This window comes from Capsicum annuum, chromosome 4 (genome assembly GCF_002878395.1).
Source record: "Capsicum annuum cultivar UCD-10X-F1 chromosome 4, UCD10Xv1.1, whole genome shotgun sequence".
NCBI lineage: Eukaryota > Viridiplantae > Streptophyta > Magnoliopsida > Solanales > Solanaceae > Capsicum > Capsicum annuum.
This window is the reverse complement of record NC_061114.1, coordinates 14,510,224-14,533,330: the sequence shown is the minus strand read 5'-3', so window position 1 is coordinate 14,533,330 and position 23,107 is coordinate 14,510,224. Positions and strand designations below refer to the sequence as shown.

The following is a 23,107-nucleotide window of genomic DNA, read 5'->3' as shown; positions in this document are numbered from 1 at the left end:
CCCCGACATGTAATATTATATTTATATATATGTATAAGTACTTCATATGATATTATGCTTTGGATGTTGTGCTGGTTTTGAACTGTGATCGTGGCATTAATTTATTCCTCTATCCAAAAGTTACATGCTAGCGCCCCAACCGCTAGCTGTCTCCGGACGTTGTATCCCTATGCAATGTAGGCACCAGAACTTTTTCTACTTTTTCTGCGCAGTGATCAGGTGCTCGAGTTAATTAACATTGAAGTAGTGAACTTTCATACTTTGGAACGCTTTATTTTATGGTCCTTATTTCCTATGTCTTAGACCTTTTTTAGACTTTGATTTGACTATTGTCGGGGGCATGTCCTAATATTTTATTGACATTCAGTTTTGTAGAGGCTTTGTTGGATTACTGTGGACTTAGGTGTTTTGGTTTGGTTGATTATTCGATGACGGACGATTGTCCGGTTACCGGTGGATGGTATAGACATATGATGAATCATTATTAGTTTTATTTTACATTATCTTGTTATATGTTCGAAATTTATCCGACACTTGAAGTTGTTATGCTGGTTAGGTGAGGTGAAGAGGGTGATCTTCGATCCACGTGAAACTTGAGATACCCGCCACGACCAGGCCCTGGTTCGGATCGTGATAATTATTTAGTACTATGTTTGGTAAGATTTTGGCCCAATATATATCTAATACATGTATTAGTTATATATCCTACATGGTATTATAGGGTGTATAACTAGTACATCCCATTTGGTGGTATTAGTAATACATGAATTTTAATATCATGAGACTAATATGTGTAAAGACAAAAATATCCCTTAATTTTTTTTAAGCATTTTTTTATTTTCTTGGTTACTTTTTATATTTGTACGAATAAATTTATTTAAATAAATTAGTTTACAAATTTTATTATTTAGAGAAAGTTGTTCGTCGCTAAATAAAATCCAATATCAATCGATACAATAGTTGAAATAAGAGTTGTTTAGCTTCTTTCTTTTTTATGGCTGAGGGTTACTATCGACTTTTATTTCATCACCAAAAGTAAAAATTACAAAGCAGTAAAGTTAACAAAACTTGCTTAAGCTAGGAGGGATCGCCCGATGAAACTCTATGTAATAACTCTATCGATTCTTATTTTTAATTGAAATTTACGTTTTGTGAGTAAATTAATTTATTAAAGTGACAATTGTTTATCCTCAAATAATTTAAGTGAGGATATAAAAAAATCTTTTTTAAAAATAAATAATAGATCTTGAAAAAAAATACACAAAGGTATAAAATATGAAGAGTAAACCATGCTATCAAAGGATTTTCATAGTGGCACATTACATCTAAAAATTAGTAATAAATTTTTAGTCATATTTTAATCTTTAACTTGACTAATTTAATAAAATAAAAAATCATACAAAATTTCAAGGATATAATTATAAAGAAGATTTTTATAGCATTTTAAATCAAACACAATATATAATATATTTATTTTTTTATATAATAAATTAAATACTTGATAAAAAATAATCTAAATATTACAAATTTCTTCATTACTAATCTTTTGCATTACTTATCTTCCTGCCAAACAATCCCTAGGCTTACACCTCGAAGCCTGCATTAAAATTCAGTGAGTGCTTAAACTACGTCGTATTAGTGCTCAAATTCAACACAATTCAAACGCCCCCTGTTAATTTTTTTTTTTGTTCCGATCTGACGTGCGTGCGGTATTCGCATTGAAGTCCATTAATTTGACTCGCGCGTTGCATGCCATTTAACGTGGCGGCTCCCCTGTTAATTAACAGTCAGTAAAACACAAATCTGAACAAGTGCAAAAATGGAGGCAAAATCAACAAGTGCATCGTCACTTCGATGGAAAATCCTTCGTCGTTCTCTTGTTCGTCCTCCTTCATCTAATTCAGGTCTAAAATCTTTTTTTTTTTTCCACTTACGTTGCAAAAATATATGTATAATACACACATACTCATATAATCAAATTTGTGAGATTTTTTGATAAGTTTGGACTGAATTATTGTGTTTCACGTGATTTAACATGTAGGACGTGCGTGTTTCATTATTAAATTTTATTGCTCCCTTCGTCTGATTTTATGTGATTATTTGACTTGACATAGTGTTTAAAAAAAAAAAAAAAGACTTTTGACATCTGGTTTAATGCATTCCTTAAATATTTATGTGCCTATAAATTATTTCATTAAGAATAAAATAGGAATTTTAAAATAAAATGTTTTCAATTATAGCAAGGTGACATTCTTTTGGGATGAACTAAAAAGGAAAGGGTATCATATAAATGAATGAAGTATTGTTTAAGTACCTACTTGTGCACAACTATAGTTGAAGGGAATAAATGTCAGTTGAGGCCAAGTTAAATGACACGTTTATGTATTATGCCTGTGTGAAAACTACGAAACTTTGAGTTCTTTTACAGATAGAGCACTGTTAAGTATTTCTGTTACGAAAAAAGATTACCTTTTTACTCAATTTATGGGTAATAAGAACTTTATTTTCTGGTTTTGATAATTTGGATTGAATTTTGTGTTTCAAAAGATAAACTTGGAATGGGTTCTCAGGAAAATTGCGTGATATGCGTATGTGTCCTACGTGTCAAACCGTGATACGTGTCAAATCATCATACATATGATTATCTAAGTGCCTACCTATGCATACGTAAAGTTGAAGGGCATAACTCAGCTGATGCTGAGTTAAAGGGCACGTTTACTTTGAGGTCTTTTTCAGATATAGCATTGTTAAGTATTTCTGTTACAAAAAAAGACTTGTAATAAGAAACTTTATTTTCTGGTTTTTGATAATTTGGATTGAATTGTTGTGTTTTAGAAGATAAATCTGAAATGAGCATTCAGCGAATATCAATGAAAGCAACCCATGGATTTAATTTGATACCATTTCATCTGGTGAAGGATAGCGTTGAAGAAAATGTGAACTCATCGAAGAAAAATGTGATTGATAGCTCGCGCGATGCTACTTTATACTATATATTGCCTGTTTCTAATGCTCCCTCACTTATTCTACAGTTAGTTTCTATTCCTAAGTTCATTTTCCTCGTGTTGTATTGTACTTAATTGTTTTAGTGAATACAATGTTTGTATAGATTGTATCCTTTTTCTGTTGTTACATTATGTTACACATTAGTAATTTGAAGGGCAAACCTGCAAGAAAAGAAGGTACATGCCTATGAGATAGAGCAACTATAAATAGGTAGGGTAAATGATAAACTAATAAGTAAAGATGAAATAAGAAAAAAGGTAACAACACGATCACACCAAATCAGTCTTTATAGAAAATGAGACGTTTTGTTGTTACCTAACTATGGATTTAATGATGCGCAATAAAATTAACTAACAATTAAAACGGATATTGTATTTAAACTAACAACATAGTATAATATAATAGATAACAACCATCCAAACAAGGTGTAAGCATTCATTCCTTTTTATGTACTGCATTGGGTCTCAACTAAATCCGGATTTGTCCCGGAAAGTTCCACATCGCGGGAGATAATGTTTTCTAACAAAGACAATACTCCGGGATAGAATCTGGAACTTCTGTATTTTTTTTTTTTGAAGGAAGAAGAAAATTAGTCATATAATGCAAATCCAAAGAAGTAGATTTGCGCAAAGACGAAGAAATTCATAAAACATTCACAGATATCCTTTAAGACAGAGTACAAAGTAATGGAGCACCAGTGTATGCTTTCACTACAAGTATATTAGGATCTCTCGACCAGTGTCTTAAGCAGATTTTTCTTAGTGAGTGTTTATCCTTGTGCATTCCAAGATTGTCTTGTCAGCTGTAATGAAGTATGCAGCAATAGAAGCAGCAGATATGATGAGTCCTTGAGCAGCATAATCGAGATTCGCCTTTGCCCAAGGAATTGTCCATATAGCAACCAACGTAGGAATTGCACTTGCAACACATGCAACTGCAGCTGCTTTAGTTCCTGCGGGGCACCCTCTTGAGTACATTCCCTAGACTTGCGAATTCTGTCCTCCACAAATGCAGAAGCAATCAACAAAAACTCTTCGTTTTGCCCATGATACCCTCATCTATGCTGAAATTCCCATCTAGAAGACTCTCTCTAACTGGGGTGGGGGGTGGGGGTGTAGAATTAGCAGATTCAGTTGAGACGAATGATATTATTATGATGGAGAAAGCAAAACTAAAATTGATGTGGAACCTCTGGATAAGTATGAAGGAGTAGTTATAGCTCCGTCACAACCCTTGTTGGTCATTTCCTCCTTTTCACTTCACTTGGGGGCAGAAATAGTATGAGGGTATTGGGTACCAACCATCACCTTGAGTCGAATCATACTACACAAACACACATATGCCATCACAGTGTAAAAGTCTGTGCAGCAGTGATCCGCTTCACTGACCTTGACATTGGCATCTTTATTTTGATTGATGGATTTGCTCAGTTTTTTTCCCTTTTTTGCATTGTGGTAAAATATTTCTGTATTTTTTGTTCTTAATTCCACCCTGCATTGCTTGTTTTTTCTTTTTTCTTTTTAACCCCGAAGAGTAGAAATTAAAGGAATATGGAGGATAATAGCTTCATTAGAACCAACTGGTTGATGGTGTTCCCTGATTTTATTTTAGGCTTTAATATAGTCAGAGAGTGCGCGATATGGCACATCTTGATGATTTTGAGGTCTGCAATAGATATGATATTGACAACACCGGACTTGTTTGTAAGTATTTGTGTTCTTACATATTCTTTTTTGTTTTGTGGAAAAGTATGTAAATTTGTCCTGGGTCTGCTGTAAAATAAGCTGCTTTATTTGTTCTGAGTTGCATCCGAGGGTGTGGCCTAGTGGTTAATGAAGTAGGTGCAGGTTTAAGAGATGATAGGGGTTCAAATCCTAACAGGGACAAAAAAACGCTAGGTGATTTCTTCCTATTTGGCTAATCCTTGTGGACAGAGTTGTCCAATACTTATGTTGGTGGGAAGTAGTAGGTAGCCTATGGATTAGTCGAAGTGCACGCAATAGGAAAAGAATACCTAAGTTGAAAATGTAAATTGCTGCGTCTTAATTCCTTAGATAGCTGCATGGTGTTGGATGGTATTTATTGCCTGTGTGAATCGTAGCCTTGTCAATCTCACTACATTTACTGATCAAAAAATAAAAAGAATCTCACTGCTTAGGTAAGGTACACCATAGTCTAAATGCAGACTGGTATCTTAGACACTGAGAATAAAAAATGCATTTATTAAGGGTTACACTATAAGAGAGACCTGTACCTTCATGTAGGGGAACATGTTGCGTCAATGTAGGAGTAGTGGCGAAGGCAGGATTTCTATCAAGGGGGTTCAAAGAAAAAAACTACGGACGCTAATAGTGTTGACAAATGAGCGGGATCAAATATGAGTGGATCATTTTAGATATGAGTGGGCCAGACAAAGTTCAACTCTAACTTGACACGAAAAACAAAACTGGAGACTCAAAGAAAAAAAGGAACTACCTCTAATCATCAAATTGTGATCAGAATCAAAGAATGTACACTTTGTACATGGAACACAGCTGCATTGCATGAACTTGTTCAACTTTGTACATGATAAGTTGTGTAAAGTAGGATTTTCAACTTTCCAAATATACAGATTCCAAAACCAGAAGCCCATAAACCCATATAAATATGTCTAAAGTTTTAAATTTTGGTTAGAATTGATACTTCCATAATTACAACAACAACATACTCGGTCAATTCCCACAGAGTGGAGTTTGGGGAGGGTGGAGTGAACACAAACCTTACCTCTACCTTAGAATGAGTACCATATAACTTGGGCGAGAAGGGTAAGGAAAACATATATCATCCAGTTCAACGTCTCCATCAGGGTCAGTGCACCAACAATCGAGATGTTATAAGAAATATCTCTATTGGTTTTCACTTTAACAAAATAAGTAATCGTCAGTGGAATACAAGCTTCTTACTATCAGCACCCCATAAGAGGATGTTTGTGAGTGAAAAAGGATAGACTAACCTTATAGGGCACTTATCTCCTGATGTAGACATGCTTGAGACGCAATCCAGAAGCCGAAACACTCTCCCACTTGCTCCTTCGGCTTTCATGGCTGTTGTATGTAAACATTGAGATGATATTGATGGACCAACTGCAAGGAATTCAGTTGTTAATTAGTCCTTTATACATTCAAGGAATGATTTCTCTAGATTCCATTTCAATAATATCCTATTCTTAATAAGATTCTCTCTCTTGGAAAACTCGATTTCCATTATAAAAGAAAAGAAAAAATCACGATATAATTTACCCGTGCCGCTATAAAGAATGAAGGATGTAAGAGATCCTGCGGTCATGGAGCCTCTAATAGCCAAATAAGCTCCATAAATCACCACAACAATAATCGATAAAGTTGATGCTGCACTTAGCCCTCCGGAAAATAGACCAACTACTTCCTGTGACCGAAACATAGTGATAAGTGAAATTCACTAATTAATTTAGTCTCTTTATATCTTGTAAGATGTAAGAAAAAGAGAACCAACTCATGAGTATGCTTACTGCTACTGCAGCAGGCTTACTGCTAGCAAAAAACATATTGAATCGCTAAGTTACTCGGACTCTTCACTTTTGGTGCCGCACCCGTGTCGACACGACATGGGTGTGGAATCCGTACCCAATCTGGTCAACCGATTTTGGGTACTTTCACCAAAATCGACTGGAAAAGTCTGAACAGATTTAATAAATTCTGTAATAAAAACTAAAGCTAAGGTGAAATTGAAGAAAATGGAATACCTTGTATATAGAAATTTCTATGTTATTGCTTTTCTTTTTATCTCCTTTCGGGATTTTCTTCATAAACAATATTTTCTCCTCAAGTTCTCCACATAATATCTCATAGTTTATGTTTTATCACTCTTTTTTTAGCTATTTAAATTATTTTTCGCCGAATCCCCGCACCCGTATCTATCCCTAGATCCATATCCCTGAATCTTTACATTGTGACTGTGAAGGATCTGACCTCTAGATTCGTACCCGTATCGGATACCCGCAACCGAGTTCGAGCAACTTAGCTGAATCGCGTATGTTATCTACCAAAATATAGGGAAAGTTTAATCTCACTACAACAAATACTTCTCAATAGATGTCATAGTGGTTAAACTAGGTGCTATTAAGCAAAACCAGAAAAACTATATGTCAAATATTTATACACATGATAACAGTTCAGAAGTTATAAACTACTAAAATTAAAGCATACAAATAGAGTTTAGTCCATTACCATAAATCTCCAAACAACTTATTAATAAATTACTTATTAACAACTAGCAAGTACTCAACTAACTCATATAGGTAACAGATACTCACATTATTGGTTTGGTTGTTTTAGGTTTAAGGAAACAAGTTCAATTCCAGCGGAAATGAAACAAGCTTGTCAACCTTCCGAACAACAAAACCATCATTTTGGAACCTCTTCAAATGGAAGACAACAACTGAAGGGGCAGTATCTAGCATCAACTGCTTCTCAATTGAGACTTGCGAGTTACATTGTTCACAAGTAAATCGGATCTCGGGATCATCAAGTTCTCAACTCTTGTGAATAAATCCAATGCTGAATGTAAGCTGTCAGCTTCTTTGATCTCCAAGCTCGCGTCAATAAGAGGCTCGTAACTAGCAGCTGCTTGAGTTTCGTATGACAACTCCCTTAGATAGCGCCCAAATTTACGGACACCAATGCAAATGATAGGAATAACAACCAGAGACGACACTAACCAAGTAAAAGAACACTAATGAGGAGAACTGGCATATGTAGGCAATTAATGTGGGCTTGGAAACTGGATTATGAGATACTCACATGTCAACTTCTAGGATGATGAGCTTTTGATAGGTTGGTAGTTACGACATTTTTAATGATTTGAGTTTCTTCTGATAGCCTGCTTAACAGTTTCTCCCATTCAAGTCACATCAAAGAAAGCTGTTTCCTATAAAAACTATAATTTGTCAAGAAGAAATGTAGCTCAACTCTTAACCTAGGCATTTTGCTGTATCTGTTGCCTTAGTCATGTCAAGTTTTTGGTAGAGCCGTCAATATGGGCTAGGCCTGTTGGGCCGGCCTGACCCGGTCTGTAATTTGATGGAGTTGGGCTTTAGTTTTTGTAGCCCATTTAAGAACATGACTTTTTAGCCTGGCCCGGATAAGCACGTTGCCCGTGGGGCTTGAGCAATGTGGGTTGAGCTAACCCGCGGGCCGGCTCGTAAGCCAAATACATGCAACTATTTAGACTGTTTATTACTATTTTTATTTGGTTCGAAGGATATCATGTGAAAAGTTATTTAATTTCTCTATTAGGAGTATTTTTTGGGTGGTTAGAGACTTGATTAACAAATATTAACACTATGTAATATTGTCTGGTAATATTTATTAACATTGTAAAATTAAATTGTAAAATATTATTTTTTAAAAAGTGGGATGGCCCGTGAGGCTCGCAGCCCATAGAGTAATGGTGTGGGCTTGGTGTTTTTTGTGATGGGCCAGCCCGGCTTCGCCCGTCAAACTCAAAGTCCGTGTGGGCTAGCCTGAATGGGCTGGGCCGACCCATATCGACAGCTCAAGTTTTTGGCAACCAAAACAATTGTATGCAATAATTTAGAAGATCAAAGAGACGTGAAATAGGAGGAGAGAGGGAGAATTTTACTTGCTTGATAAGGTGACTAAACAAATTCTTTCTCAGTCGAACAACGACCCTTTCACTGACTGAAGAAAACAACCATGTCCGAAATGCAGTGAACAGAGAGCTAAAAAAGATATTTTCAAGGCTGAAAAATACAAACTAAAGTATGCAGAAATCAAGTTAAGGTATCATGTAATTTTTAGAGGTAGAGACTCAAAACATAGCTTTACTATTGAAAATGCAACTACATACATTATTACAATTGTACTCTACGAGGTTTCATATCTTGAAATGTCTTAATAATAGCATCATTAGAAATATTTATCAAATATATCTTTTTCTAAATAAGGCACCAAACAACCACTAAAAAAATCATCACTCATTCGGCTCCGCAAGTCATTCTTGATAAATTTCATTGCCAAAAAAGCTCTTTCAATAGATGCAGTGGCAACGGGTAGAAGTATAGCAAGTTTCACTAAGCAGAATACTAGAGAATAATTTGAATGTTTCTTTGTTTGCACTAATCTTTTGGAAAGATCACATAGCCCCTTGAGATCGGAAAATCTTTAATCAACATCACAACCATCAACAATGTATCTTGCAAGTTGATTCTCAAGAGTACCCATATTGGATTCAATAAACTCATCTGGATATAACTCCGCCATTCTCATTATTTTTTTGATGTCAAAACTTGAAAATGAGTTAATTGGATTCAAACAAGCAATTCCATAGAGCAAATCCGTCGTTATCTCATCAAAACGATCATTCAGTTCTTGAAGTTGCCAAACAATAATATTGCAAAACACTTCAACATGATAATGATGTAAGAGTGTATAGCTAGCAAGTTTACGTCAGGATCTTAAAGATCTAGCATATGGTTCTTGAAAGTTAGGTATCAAATGTCATGTTTAGTACAAAATGTAGACACCTTATCAATAAGAGAATCCCATTCATTCTCTCTTAAAACTTGCAACCTTCTCGATGCTACTTCAACAAGTAGCATGACATTTGCAATATCTTGCTCCTTTTTTGTAAGCATTTATTAAGCTCATTTGTGATAGCCAAAATATCTCTCATCAAATGCAACATGAAAGCAACCTCAAATGTTCGACAAGCTTCAAGATGTCCCATTGCCTTGGCTCTTTCATCCATATTTCGTGCATCAAGAACAAGTGATTCAAAAACATTAAGAATAGAGCCAAACATCAAAATAAAATTACTAAAGGATTTATAATGGGATCCCCAACGAGTATCACAAGCTCTTGAAAGACCAAGTTGTTGATTCAAGCCCTTACTAGTAGTAACTTCACCTATATCTAATGCCTCTTGAATTTTCTTTTTGAGAATCTCGAAGTTCATCCATATGCTTAAAAGAAGGCCCCAACACATTTAAAATATTTGAAACCAACACTACAAGCTTTCCCACTTCAATACACTTTTTTGAGACTCCGACAAAGGTTAGTTGAAGTTGATGAGCAGAACAATGGATAGAATGAGCCGATTTGCTTTTTTGCCTAATCGACATCTTAAAACCATTGATGTCACCTTGCATATTACTTGCCCCATCATAAAATTGTTCACGCACGGATGATAGAATCAAGGAATGTTGGGCAAGTAAATTAATAATTGCCCCCTTTAGAGATAAAACACTAGTATCTTGAACATGAACAATGTCAATAAGTCGCTCCATCACAAATCCCATTCTATTAATATATCGCAATACAATAGCCATTTGCTCTTTACGGGACACATCAAAAGATTCATCAACTAGTAAAGCAAATTAATCACCATTTAATTCCTGAAGAATAGCTTTAATTGTCTCTATTTTACATGCAGTCACAATATTTTACTAAATCATTGGAGAAGTCACTTGATCATTTAGAGGAGCATGTTCTAGCACATAGTCACAAATTTTATCACACTTTTTTGCATACCATAAGAATATTTGAAGAAAGTTACCCTTACTAAGTGATGATTTAGATTCATTATGACCTCGAAATGCAAACCCTTGAGTTATGAGAAGTCTTACTACATCAACCGAAGTAGTTAAGCGAATCATATCTCTTTTTAATTTGATTCTGTTGCCTATCAAATTCAAATTAAATTGATTGTTGTTGTCGTAATAAATCTTGACATTTCTTTTTTGATTGTTTATGTATGCTATTTGGTGGACCAATATGTTTTCCAAGACTCTTCTTTTTATGCCAATTTCTAAATCTTGTAGTTGAAATACTTCACCTCCACCTTGATGAATGTTATTGTCTTTAAAAAGATAACAATACAAACAATAGATTGCATCTTTACTAACACTATAATCCAACCAATCATGATATACATCATCAAACCTTTCATGATCGAAACGACGCATTGATCTGGAAATATTTGTTTGAGGATACTCGTGAAGCTTCAAACGAGGTTGGCAAGGACCATTCAAGAGATATGCTATTCTAATAAGTAGGGGAGGAGCTACGTGGACTCCAGGGGTTCATCTGAACCCCCTTCGTCGAAAAATTATACTGTTTATATATACTGAAGTTTTTTTTGTGTGTATGTATATTAAGTTGAACCCCCTTGACATAAGAAAAAAATTGGTTCAGTGGCAAAGGAGGTTCAAACTTTTCGGGCAGAGGGTCTCATGGTCTCGAGTTCAAGACCCATTCACGACACTTTTTTTTTTTTACTTCAGACGTTTTAATATTAAAAAGAAAGTTGGGCTTCTTTTTCCTTATTTAAAGAATCAAAACGGTGTCGTTCTGGTTTTAAAAAAGGGACAATTTGAATTAAAAGAAATCCCTAATTCAATGTCAAATAAAAAATATTCAAAAACCCTATCTATTTCTCTCTCTAAGAAATTCAGCTCTTTCTCTCCCAGCTGAGCTTGCTGTCTGTTGCTCATCTTTCGGATTTCACTTCTTCTTTCGATTATCATCATCATTTGTCGGACGTCGGTCATCTTCCTCCAACCTACATTTGTCTCCGATCTTTTCAATCTCTATTATGGCTTCCTCAGTGTGTTTTCAGTTCTTTCTTTTTTGATTTTATTTTTTCAGAATTCAGTTTTTGTTGTTCTATATATGTGTGCTACTTGGATTTTTATTTTTATTTGTGTAAATCTCTTTTTTTATTTTATGATTTATGGTGTAAAAAATGGTTGATTTTAGTTTCATTGCTTTCAAGGGTCACTGCCGCAGTCTGCCACCATCTTAGAACTTAGAAATAGAAACATTAGTTGAGGAAACTAAAAAAAGAGTTCCATTGTTTCAAATTTCAATTTTTAATTCCTACTAGTTATGTTGTGACTTGTGAACCAAATTATAAATGCAAACAACTAAAACAAAATAACGTGCCTGCTTTCTATGTCTAGTGCTTGCTGGTTCTAAATTCCACCATCTTCTCTGTTGATAATGTGCCTACTTTACTACTTGTTCAATTGTACAACCTATTTGGAATTTCGAGTGTTAAACAAGAAAATATGTCATTGCTTTATTTTTATAAGTTCTAACTAGGTTATTACTTTACGACAATCGCAACATTCGGTGAAGATATATTTTACCACAATACTAAAACCAAATTTAATCTTCACGATACATAAATCCAATTTAGTCTCTCATAATCATAGTCAATCTCACCAAGAAGAAAATGCCAATCATTCTGAAATACCATCATCTCTTTCTCAAGAATTTGATTTTAGTTCTTTAAAGTTTAATCCTAGAGAAAGAATCTCAATATTGAAGTATCCTTCAAAACATCGTGGTCTTATTAGAAGAACATATCTCTTGAATCGTCCTTACCAACCTCGTCTGAAGCTTCATGAGTATCCTAAAACAAATATTTCTAGATCAATGCGTTGTTTCAATCATGAATGGTTTGATGATGTATATCATTATTGGTGGAGTATAGTGTTAGTAAAGATGCAATCTATTGTTTGTATTGTTATTTTTTTTAAAAGAGAATAGCATTCATCAAGGTGGAGATGAAGTATTTTCAACTACAGGATTTAGAAGTTGGCATAAAACAAAGAGTCTTGGAAAACATATTGGTCCACCAAATAGCATACACAATCAATCAAAGAGGAAATATCAAGATTTACTACGACAACGTCAATCGACTCAACTGGGATTTGATAGGCAATTGAACCAAATTAAAAAGTGTTACTTGATTCGCTTAACTACTTCGGTTGATGTAGTAAAACTTCTCATAACTCAGGGGTTTGCATTTCGAGGTCATGATGAATCTAAATCATCACTTGGTAGGGGTAACTTTCTTCAAATATTCTCATGGTATACAAAAAAGTGTGATAAAATTCGTGACTATGTGCTAGAACATGCTCCTCTAAATGATCAAGTGATTTCTCCAATAAGTCAGAAAGATATTGTGACTGGATGTAAAATAGAGACAATTAAAGCTATTCTTAAAGAATTAAATAGTGATTACTTTGCTTTACTAGTTGATGAATCTTTTGATGTGTCACGTAAAGAGCAAATGGTTGTTGTATTGTGATATATTGATAGAATGGGATTTGTAATGGAGCGACTTATTGACCTTGTTCAAGATATTAGTGCTTTATCTCTAAAGGGGGCGATTGTTAATTTACTTGCTCAACATTCCTTGAATCTATCATCCGTGCGTGGATAATGTTATGATGGGGCAAGTAATATAATTGGCTCATTCTATCCATTGTTTTGCTCATCAATATCAACTAACTCTTGTTGGAGTCTCAAAAAAGTATATTGAAGTGGGAAAGCTTGTAGTATTGGTTTAAGATATTTTAAATATGTTGGGATCTTCTTTTAAGCGTATAGATAAACTTCGAGATTTTCAAAAAGAAAAAAATCAAAAGGCATTAGAAATGGGTGAAGTTACTACTGGTAGGGGCTTGAATTAACAACTTGGTTTTTTAAGATCTTGTGATACTCGTTGCAGATCCCATTATAAATCCTTTAGTAATTTTATTTTGATGTTTGGCTCTATTTTTGATGTTCTCGAATCACTTGTTCTTGATGCACGAAATATGGATGAAAGAGCCAAGGCAATGGGACATCTTGAAGCTTGTCGAACGTTTGAACTTGCTTTCATGTTGCATTTGATGAGAGATATTTTGGCTATCACAAATGAGCATTAATAAATGCTTACAAAAAAGGAGCAAGAAATTGTAAATGTCATGCTACTTGTTTAAGTACCACCCAAGCTTAAAGGCAAATTCTTCAGGGTGACAGTCTGCCCGACCATGTTGTATGGAGCAGAATGTTGGCCAGTCAAGAATTCTCATATTCTACAATTGAAGGTGGCAGAAATGCGGATGTTGCATTGGATGTGTGGGCTTACTAGGGGTGATAGAGTTCGGAATGAGACTATCCGGGAAAAGGTTGGAGTGGCTTCAGTGGAGGACAAGATACGGAAAGTCCGATTGAGATGGTTCGGACACATGATGAGAAGGGGCACGGATGCTCCAGTTCGTAGGTGTGAGAGGTTAGCTTTGGATGGTTTCAGACGGGGCAGGGGCAGGCCAAAGAAATATTGGAGAGAGGTGATTAGGCGGGACATGGAGCAATTACAGCTCAATGAGGACATGACCCTAGATAGAAAGATTTGGAGAAAGCGTATTAGGATAGAAGGCTAGGGCCAGTTTTGGGTCGGTAGGGTAGGGTATTACTTAGTGGGTGTTTATTCTTGTTATGTTGCCTTGTTTCATGCTATATTACGATTGCTTACTATTCTTTATTTACTATCCCTTGTGGGTGGCGTATTTATGTCTTATCATTTTTTTTATTTTTTTTAAAATTACTATTCCTTATCTTGAGCCGGGGGTCTATCGAAAACAACCTTGCTACTTCTCCGGGGTAGTGGTATGGACTGCGTACATCTTACCCTCCCCAGACCCCACTATGTGGGAATACACTGGGTTTGTTGTTGTTGTTGTTGATACCCAACTTTGAAGAACCATATGTTAGCTCTTTAAGATCCCGACGTAGACTTGCTAGCTATACAGTCTTACATCATTATCGTGTTGAAGTATTTTCCAATATTATTGGTTGACAACTTCAAGAACTCAATGATCGTTTTGATGAGGTGAGGACTGATTTGCTCCATGGAATTACTCTTTTGAACCCAATTAACTCATTTTCAAGTTTTGACATCAAAAAAATAATGAGAATGACGGAGTTATATCCAGATGGCTTTGTTCAATCTAATATGGGTACTCTTGAGAATCAACTTGCAAGTTACATTGTTGATGTTCGAGATGTTGATGAAAGGTTTTTCGATCTCAATGGGCTATGTGATTTTTCTAAAAGATTAGTGCATACAAATAAACATTCAAATTATCCTCTAGTATTTCGCTTAGTGAAACTTGCTCTACTTCTACCCGTTGCCACTACATCCGTTGAAAGAGCTTTTTCGGCAATGAAGTTTCTTAAGAATGACTGGCGGAGTCGAATGAGTGATGATTTTGGTAGTGGTTGTTTGGTACCTTATTTAGAAAAAGATGTATTTGATAATATTTCTAATGATGCTATTATTAATACATTTCAAGATATGAAACCTCATAGAGTACAATTGTAATAATGTATGTAGTTGCATTTTCAGTAGTAAAGCTATGTTTTGAGTCTCTGCCTCTAATAATTACTTGGTTTCTGCATACGTTAGTTTGTATTTTTCAGCCATGAAAATATCCTTTTCAGCTCTCTGTTCACTGCATTTCGAACATGGCTGTTTTCTTCAGTCAGTGAAACGGTCGTTGTTCGACTGAGAAAGAATTTGTTTAGTCACCTTATCCAACAAAATTCTTCCTCTCTCCTCCTTTTTCACGTCTTTTTTATCCTCTAAATTATTGCATACAATTTTTTTGTTTGCCAAAAACTTGACATGACTAAGGCCACAGAGACAACAAAATGCCTAGGTTAAGAGTTGAGCCACATTTTTCTTGACAAATTATAGTTCTTATAGGACATAGCCTTCTTTGATGCGACCTGAATGGGAGAACTGTTAAGTAGGCTATTAGAAGAAACTCAAATCTTTAAAAATGCTGCAACTACCGGTGTCCGTAAATTTGGGTGCTATCTAGGGGACACGAAACTCAAACAACTGCTATTTACGAGTCTCTTATTGACGTGAGCTTGGAGATCAAAGATGCTAACAACTTACATTCAACATTGGATTCATTCACAAGAGTTGAGAAACTTGATGATCCCGAGATCAGATTTACTTGTGAACAATGTAACTCGCAAGTCTCAATTGAGAAACAGTTGATGCTAGATACTGCCCCTTCCGGTGCTGTCTTCCATTTGAAGAGGTTCCAAAATGATGGTTCTGTTGTTCGGAAGGTTGACAAGCATGTTTCATTTTCGCTGGAATTGGACTTTCTTCTTTACACGGAAAACAACCAAACCAATAATATGAGTATCTGTTACCTATATGAGTTAGTTGAGTACTTGCTAGTTGTGAATAAGTAATTTATTAATAAGTTGTTTAGAGATTGATGGTAATGGACTAAACTTTATTTGTATGCCTCGATTTTAGTAGTTTATAACTTCTGAACAATTATCATGTGTATAAATATTTGACATATACTTTTTCTGGTTCTGCTTAATATCACTTGGTTTAGCTACTATGACATCTATTGAGAAGTATTTTTTGTAGTGCGATTAAACTCCCTATGTTTTGGTAGATAACATACGCGATTCAGTATGTCTTTTGTTAGCAGTAAGCCTGCTGCAGTAGCAGTAAGCATACTCATGAGTTGGTTATCTTTTTCTTACATCTTACAAGATATATAAAGACTAAATTAATTAGTGAATTTCATTTATCACCATGTTTCTGTCACAGGAAGTGGTTGGTCTATTTTTCGGAGGGCTAAGTGCAACATCAACTTTATTGATTATTGTTGTGGTGATTTATGGAGCTTATGAAGGGGAGCCTTGGAGTAACTGGTAAAGTTGCTGCCATGTGACCCAGAGGTCACGGGTTCAAGCCTTGGAAACGGCCTCTAGTAGAAATGCAAGGTAAGGCTGCGTACGATACACCCTTATGGTGGGGCCCTTTCTCGGACACCGCGCATATCGGTAGCTTTAGTGCACCGGGATCCCTTTTTTTTCTTTTTGATTTATGGAGCTTATTTGGCTATTAGAGGCTCCATGACCGCAGGATCTCTTACGTCCTTCATTCTTTATGGCGTCACAGGTAAATTATATCGTGATTTTTTCTTTTCTTTTATAATGGAAATCGAGTTTTCCAAAAGAGAGAATCTTACTAAAAATAGGATATTATTGAAATGGAATCTAGGGAAGTCATTCCATGAATGTATAAAGGACTAATTCACAACTGAATTCCTTGCAGTTGGTTCATTGTTATAGTCTCTATGTTTATATACAACAACCATGAAAGCTGAAGGAGTAAGTAGGAGAGTGTTTCAGCTTCTGTGGATTGCGTCTCAAGCATGTAAACATCAGGAGATAAGTGCCCTATAAGGTTAGTCTGTCCTTTTTCAAGCACAAACATCCTCTTATGGGGTGCTGGTAGTAAGAAACTTGTATTTCACTGGTGATTACTTATTTTATTAAAGTGAAAACCAATGGAGATACTTCATACAACATCTCGGTTGTTGGTGCACCGACCCTAATGGTGATGGAGATGTTGAACTGGATGATATATGTTTTTCTTGCCCAAGTTATATGGTGCTCGTTCTAAGGTAGAGGTAAGGTTTGTGTTCACTCTACCCTCCCGAAACTCCACTTTGTGGGAATTGATCGGGTATGTTGTTGTATTTATAGAAGTGTCAATTGTGACCAAAGTTTAAAACTTTAGACATATTTATATGGGCTTCTGATTTTGGAATCTGTATATTTAGAAAGTTGAAAAATCCTACTTTCCACAACTTATCATAACTTATCATGTACAAAGTTGAACCTGTTCATGCAATGCAGCTGTGTGTTCCATGTACAAAGTGTACATTATTTGAGTCTGCTCGCAATTTTGATGATTAGAGGTAGTTCCTTTTTTCCTTTGAGTCTCCAGTTTTGTTTTTTTGTGTTGAGTTAGAGTTGAACTTTGTCTAGTTCACTCTATCTAAACTGATCCACTCATATTTGATCCCACTCATTTGTCAACACTATTTGTGTTCTTAGTTTTTTTTTGAACCCCTTTGATAGAAATCCTGCCTCCGCCACTGCTAATAAGATCACGATGTTTTGAAGGATATTTCAATAGTGGGATTCTTTCTTCAGGATCAAACTTTAAAGAACTCAAATCAAATTCTTGAGAAGAAGGTAATGGTATTTCAGAATGGTTGGCATTTTCTTCTTGGTGAGATTGACTATGATTATGAGAGACTAAATTGGATCTCGGTATCGTGGAGACTAAATTTGATTTTGGTATTGTGATAAAATATTTCTTCACCGATTGTTAAAACTATCGTAAAGACATAACTTAGTTAGAACTTATAAAAATCAAGCAATGGCATATTTTCTTGTTTAACTCTCGAAATTCAAAATAGGTTGTACAATTGAACAAAAAGTCAAGTAGGCACATTATCAACAGAGAAGATGGTGGAACGTAGAACCAACAAGCACTAGATATAGAAAGAAGGCACGTCATTTTATTTTTGTCGTTTGAATTTTTAATTTGGTTCAAATAGATGCACAAGTCGCTACATAACTAGTAGGAATTAAAAATTGAAATTTGGAACAATGGAACTCTTTTTTTATTTTCCTCAACTAATGTTTCTATTTCTAAGTTCTAAGATGGTGGTAGACTGGCAGTGGCCCTTAAAAGCAATGAAAACTAAAATCGGCCATGGCAATGAAAACTAAAATCGACCATCTTTTACACCATAAATCATATGATAAAAAAAGTGATTTACGTAAATAAAAATCAAAATCCAAGTAGCACACACATATATAGCACAACAGAAATAGAATTCTGAAAAAATAAATAAAAAAAGAAGGAATTGAAAACACACTGGGGAAGCCATAATAGAGATTGAGAAGACCGGAGCCAAGTGGAGGTCGGAGGGAGATGCTCGACGTTTGGCAAATGACAATGATAATCAAAAGAAGAAGTGAAAGCCGAAAGGCGAGCAGCAGCCAGCAAGCTCAGCGTGGAGAGAAAGAGCTGACTTTCTTAGAGAGAGAAATAGATAGGGTTTTGATTTTTATTGTTTGACGTTGAATTAGGGATTTCTTTTAATTCAATTTCTCCCCTTTTTTAAAAACAGAATAGACACCATTTTGATTCTTTAAATAAGGAAAAAGAAGCCCAACTTTCTTTTTAATATCTAAAACGCCTGAAGAAAAAAAAAATTTAAAAGTGTCGTGAATGGGTGTCAAACCCGAGACCATGAGGCCCTTTGCGTGAAAAGTTTGAACCCTCTTTGCCACTAAACCATGAAGCCCAACTTTCTTTTTAATAGCTAAAACGCCTGAAGCAAAAAAAAAAATCAAAAAGTGTCGTGAATGGGTGTCGAACCCGAAACCATGAGGCCCTTTGCGTGAAAAGTTTGAACCCCCTTTGCCACTGAACCATTTTTTTTGCTTGTGTCAAGGGGGTTCTACTTAGTATATATACACATAGAAAAAAAACTTCAGCATATATATACATACAGTATAATTTTTCGACGAAGGGAGTTTGGGTGAACCCTCTGGAGTCAACGTAGCTCCGCCCCTGTGTAGGAGACCCCTTTTCTTCCTTAACTGAGGAAGTCTGAAAATAAATGTGAAATGAAGAAACAATATACTCTAAAATTATTATTGTGATTTGTTGATTGAATTCACTAGCGTATAACCAAACACTCTTGGCCACTGCTTTAGGTGCCATTCTGAACATAACATTCTTTGCAGAAGTTCGGATAAAAGATAATCCATATTGCAGGAAATTTTGTTTCTTATTGCTTACCAATTTGAATCCCTCAGTGAATTGATGACGAGGAAATAGAGTTGGCTAGTTTTTTGAATTTAATACGATGAGACTGAATATAATTTATCCTTTCTCAAAAAATATACTAATTTTGTTTGCTACTATAGAAGATAAAAGACAAAAGCAAACATCGTGATAGTAACCAAATTTTTTGGAGGTACTGCACGAATGGAACTTCTGAAAACTAAGAAGCTGATCACTTTACAAACTTCTACATTGTGATGGAGTATTTCCTTGACTGGAGTTTGATGCTGTGCTATTAATCCTCTACTTAATAGCATTTACAGATTAAGTTCTTTTAGCTTTGGTTTAAAAGATCAATTTCTTCTATCTGGGAATCAAGTTTCTTTATAAAAAATTGGGTCTTCACGGAATATTTTATTTTCTAGAAGTTGCATATTATTTTAGTCAACCTTAATGGTCCATGTCACATTTGCTTTCTTTGCTACTATGCCTTATAATTTATAGGTTTTCTTGTTGAGCAGGTCAATGGCCATCAGAGGATGTCGTTGCCCACTATTGCTTGTCACATACAAACATTTTAAGGTGTTAACAAATGTTATATTTCACATTGTATTATACCATTTTTTGTTGTATCTTCAACTTGAAGGGGAGCCTTGGAGTAACTGGTAAAGTTGTTGCCATGTGACCAGAAGGTCACGGGTTCAAGCCTTGTAAACAGTCTCTGGCAGAAATGCAAGGTAAGGCTGCGTACAATACACCCTTGTGGTGGGGCCCTTTCCCGGACACCGCACATAGCGGTAGCTTTAGTGCACCGGACTGCCCTTTTGGTTGTATCTTCAACTGATTTCACTTGATTTTCAACCCATCCAGGCAAAAAAGAGTCATTGAGCTTGGATCTGGCTATGGCTTAGCTGGATTGATCGTTGCAATGACCACAGAAGCACGGGAAGTTTTCATATCTGATGGAAATCCCCAGGTTGTTGATTGTATCCTATTGATTTAGTAGGGGTATGAGCTCTGTAGTTTGTTCCACTGATTTTAGCCAATTTCTGGTACTTATAGGTAAACGACAATGCACTCTGCTTCTGAGCTTCTTTCTTTACTTTGTGGATTCATTAGTATCCATTGCATTGAGCCCTTGCCTTTTTATTTCCTGGGAACAAACCTGTATCGGTTAGGATAAATAAGCACAAAGGTTGGTAATCGCTGAACCATGACACCTAATCATAGTTGTGTGGGAGGGAGTGTTGGGCATTTTATTGTGTGCATATTGTTTTTGATCTAATTTGGAAAATTGTATTCTTCAATTTTCACTTTACTGATCGTACCACTTATTTTTGCATGTCAACTCCAATGATAACGTAGTAATTAGGTTTGTAATTCATCAGTAGTGTGTTGAAGAACGTCAAGATCTTGTTTTATTCATCTGTCCATTAATTTGCAGTAACCTTAATATTACTCTGAGATATAAATTGATAGCCATGCATTGAATCAAATTTAACGTTAACCCTTGTTGGAGTTGTCAGTTTTCTATTTCCTTTCCATTACACTAACAGTGATTGATCTCGAAGCTTCTTTATTATCCCAGTTGGTTTAAACTATGACTTGTGCCTATCAAACGCTGCGTAACAGTGATGATTCCTGGCTGAATTATGAGATGGATCATTGCTATCCTTTACTGGTCAGAATCACGCGATGAAGATTTACAGTGAATTACTGTGTCCAGTATGCTTATTTTGTACATATAGAACTATAAAAGCTTGCTCAGATCTTATATACTAAGAAATATGGACTGATTCCACTATTGACAAGTTACTGATTATTACTATTTATTAAGATTTTCATATTCAACTGCAAACTGTGACACTATTACTTTCAACAAATTAGTTGGTAGTTTAACAAGTCATATGAAAAATAATAATGCAATAGTAAATGCACACATGGTTGACATGAAATATTGTTCTTGAACAGTCACCTGTGTTGGTGCGAGGTAGTAGATACTTGGCGGAATAGTTGAGGTGCACACAAGCAATGGTGGAGGGAGAGTGCCAAGTACGGGTCGACTGAACTCAATAACTTTAGTTCAAACGCCGTATTTGTTTTAAGAATCCATTGAATGTGAATATATTATTAACTTAGAACTCCATAACTCGAAAAAAATTAGAATTCAGAATCCATAAACTTTAGTTCTTTCACTTTATATTTTCAACTCTTGTTTGGGTGAGTTTCCACCTCAATACTATCTTGGAGCAAAATTTGCAAACTTACATCATTCATGTAAGTTGGCTAGCTGTCGAAAATATCCATCTCGAGAGCTACTGTCGCTCCTGCATACTGGGAGAGGATGATCAACTGTCCGCGAATTATTCACTCCTACCACCACGTGGCTTCTGGCTTTGCATCTAGATTGTCATCCGATAAAGTGAAGGAAATAAAAAAAGGTCGAGTTTATCTCAGCGACGCCACAAAAGATGATGGCCTTAAACACCACAGTACTCATGGGTGGCTCAATGAAATTGATGACTTAAAGTCAAATTGTAATTAGAAATCTCAAATATATTTAATAAAACTAGTTTTTATGTGCGTCACAAGTGCATCTCATGCGACGTACGTACATCCAGTGTGATGCACACATCTAGTGCTATGTCGTGCATCTCGTGCGACGTGTGCATCCTTTGTGACATATGTGCATCTTTTGTGTAACACACATCTCGTGCATTGTACTTCCATCTCATGCTCGTACGTGCGTCTCGTGCGCCATACATACATCTTGAGCGTTGCATATGCATCTTCATTGCATCTTATGTGAAGATTTTTCTGGTTTGGGAGTCAAACTATTTTTCTTTAAATAAATTTTTTGATTTTTAAAATAAGTATTTTAATGAAACACACTGAGTTTTGACCCTTAGAAATTTCTTAGTTTGAGCTTCTGGACATCATACGACTTGAGGGTACTTGTCGTATGATGAGGGTACGATTTAGGGTCCTCAACTAGTATGATAATCAGTGTAGTTTGGTTGGTTTCTGTCCAGGGTACGAATGGACATCATACTAGTCGTATGTTAGGGTGCGAGAAGTATAGTGCCAAACCGTATGATTTCCTATGTCTAGCCTAGATTCTGCCTAGGATACAGTTCTAGGGTACTAATCGTAAGTTATGGGTACGAGTTGGTCCTTAGGTCGTATGTTGGACAGGATTGGAGTCCAACATTCTATCTAGGGTACGAGTGGTGGGTACCACTCGTATGTTGTGTGTACGAGGTAGGGGATGGGGGAGGTCGTACCCTCTTGTACACATTTTCAGCTTTTAAGTTGAGGGTATTCTGGACATTTCTCCCCTTAACCTCTCATGACCCCATGGCTTAAAACACTATTGGGACTTCATATACCCTATTATTCTCAATCAAAAACACTTTAAGTGCTCTCAAATCTCTCTCAAGGCTCTTGGTTCAAGAAAGGTCAGGGCTTCCTTCAAGGTGGTCGATTAGGGCTTTCAAGGGTGGTTTCTCTCCGTACTCCTTGGTATCTAAGGCATGTTACTCCTCCCTCATTGTTAATTCAACTAAATTCATGTTCTAATGAATAGTTTCCATGA

The 23,107-nt window shown here is 35.7% G+C and overlaps 1 protein-coding gene across 1 annotated transcript; it reads left to right on the top strand.

The window, feature by feature from the left end:
• Positions 1-1,569: 1,569 nt before the first annotated feature.
• Positions 1,570-21,211, top strand: LOC107869094 (calmodulin-lysine N-methyltransferase-like). Its single transcript, XM_047411537.1, has 6 exons — positions 1,570-1,904; positions 2,836-3,031; positions 4,630-4,709; positions 20,034-20,094; positions 20,383-20,498; positions 21,117-21,211. Exons 1-6 carry the CDS (start codon positions 1,820-1,822, stop codon positions 21,209-21,211), a joined length of 633 nt encoding a protein of 210 aa, XP_047267493.1. The 5' UTR covers positions 1,570-1,819.
• The last annotated feature ends 1,896 nt before the right edge of the window (positions 21,212-23,107 follow it).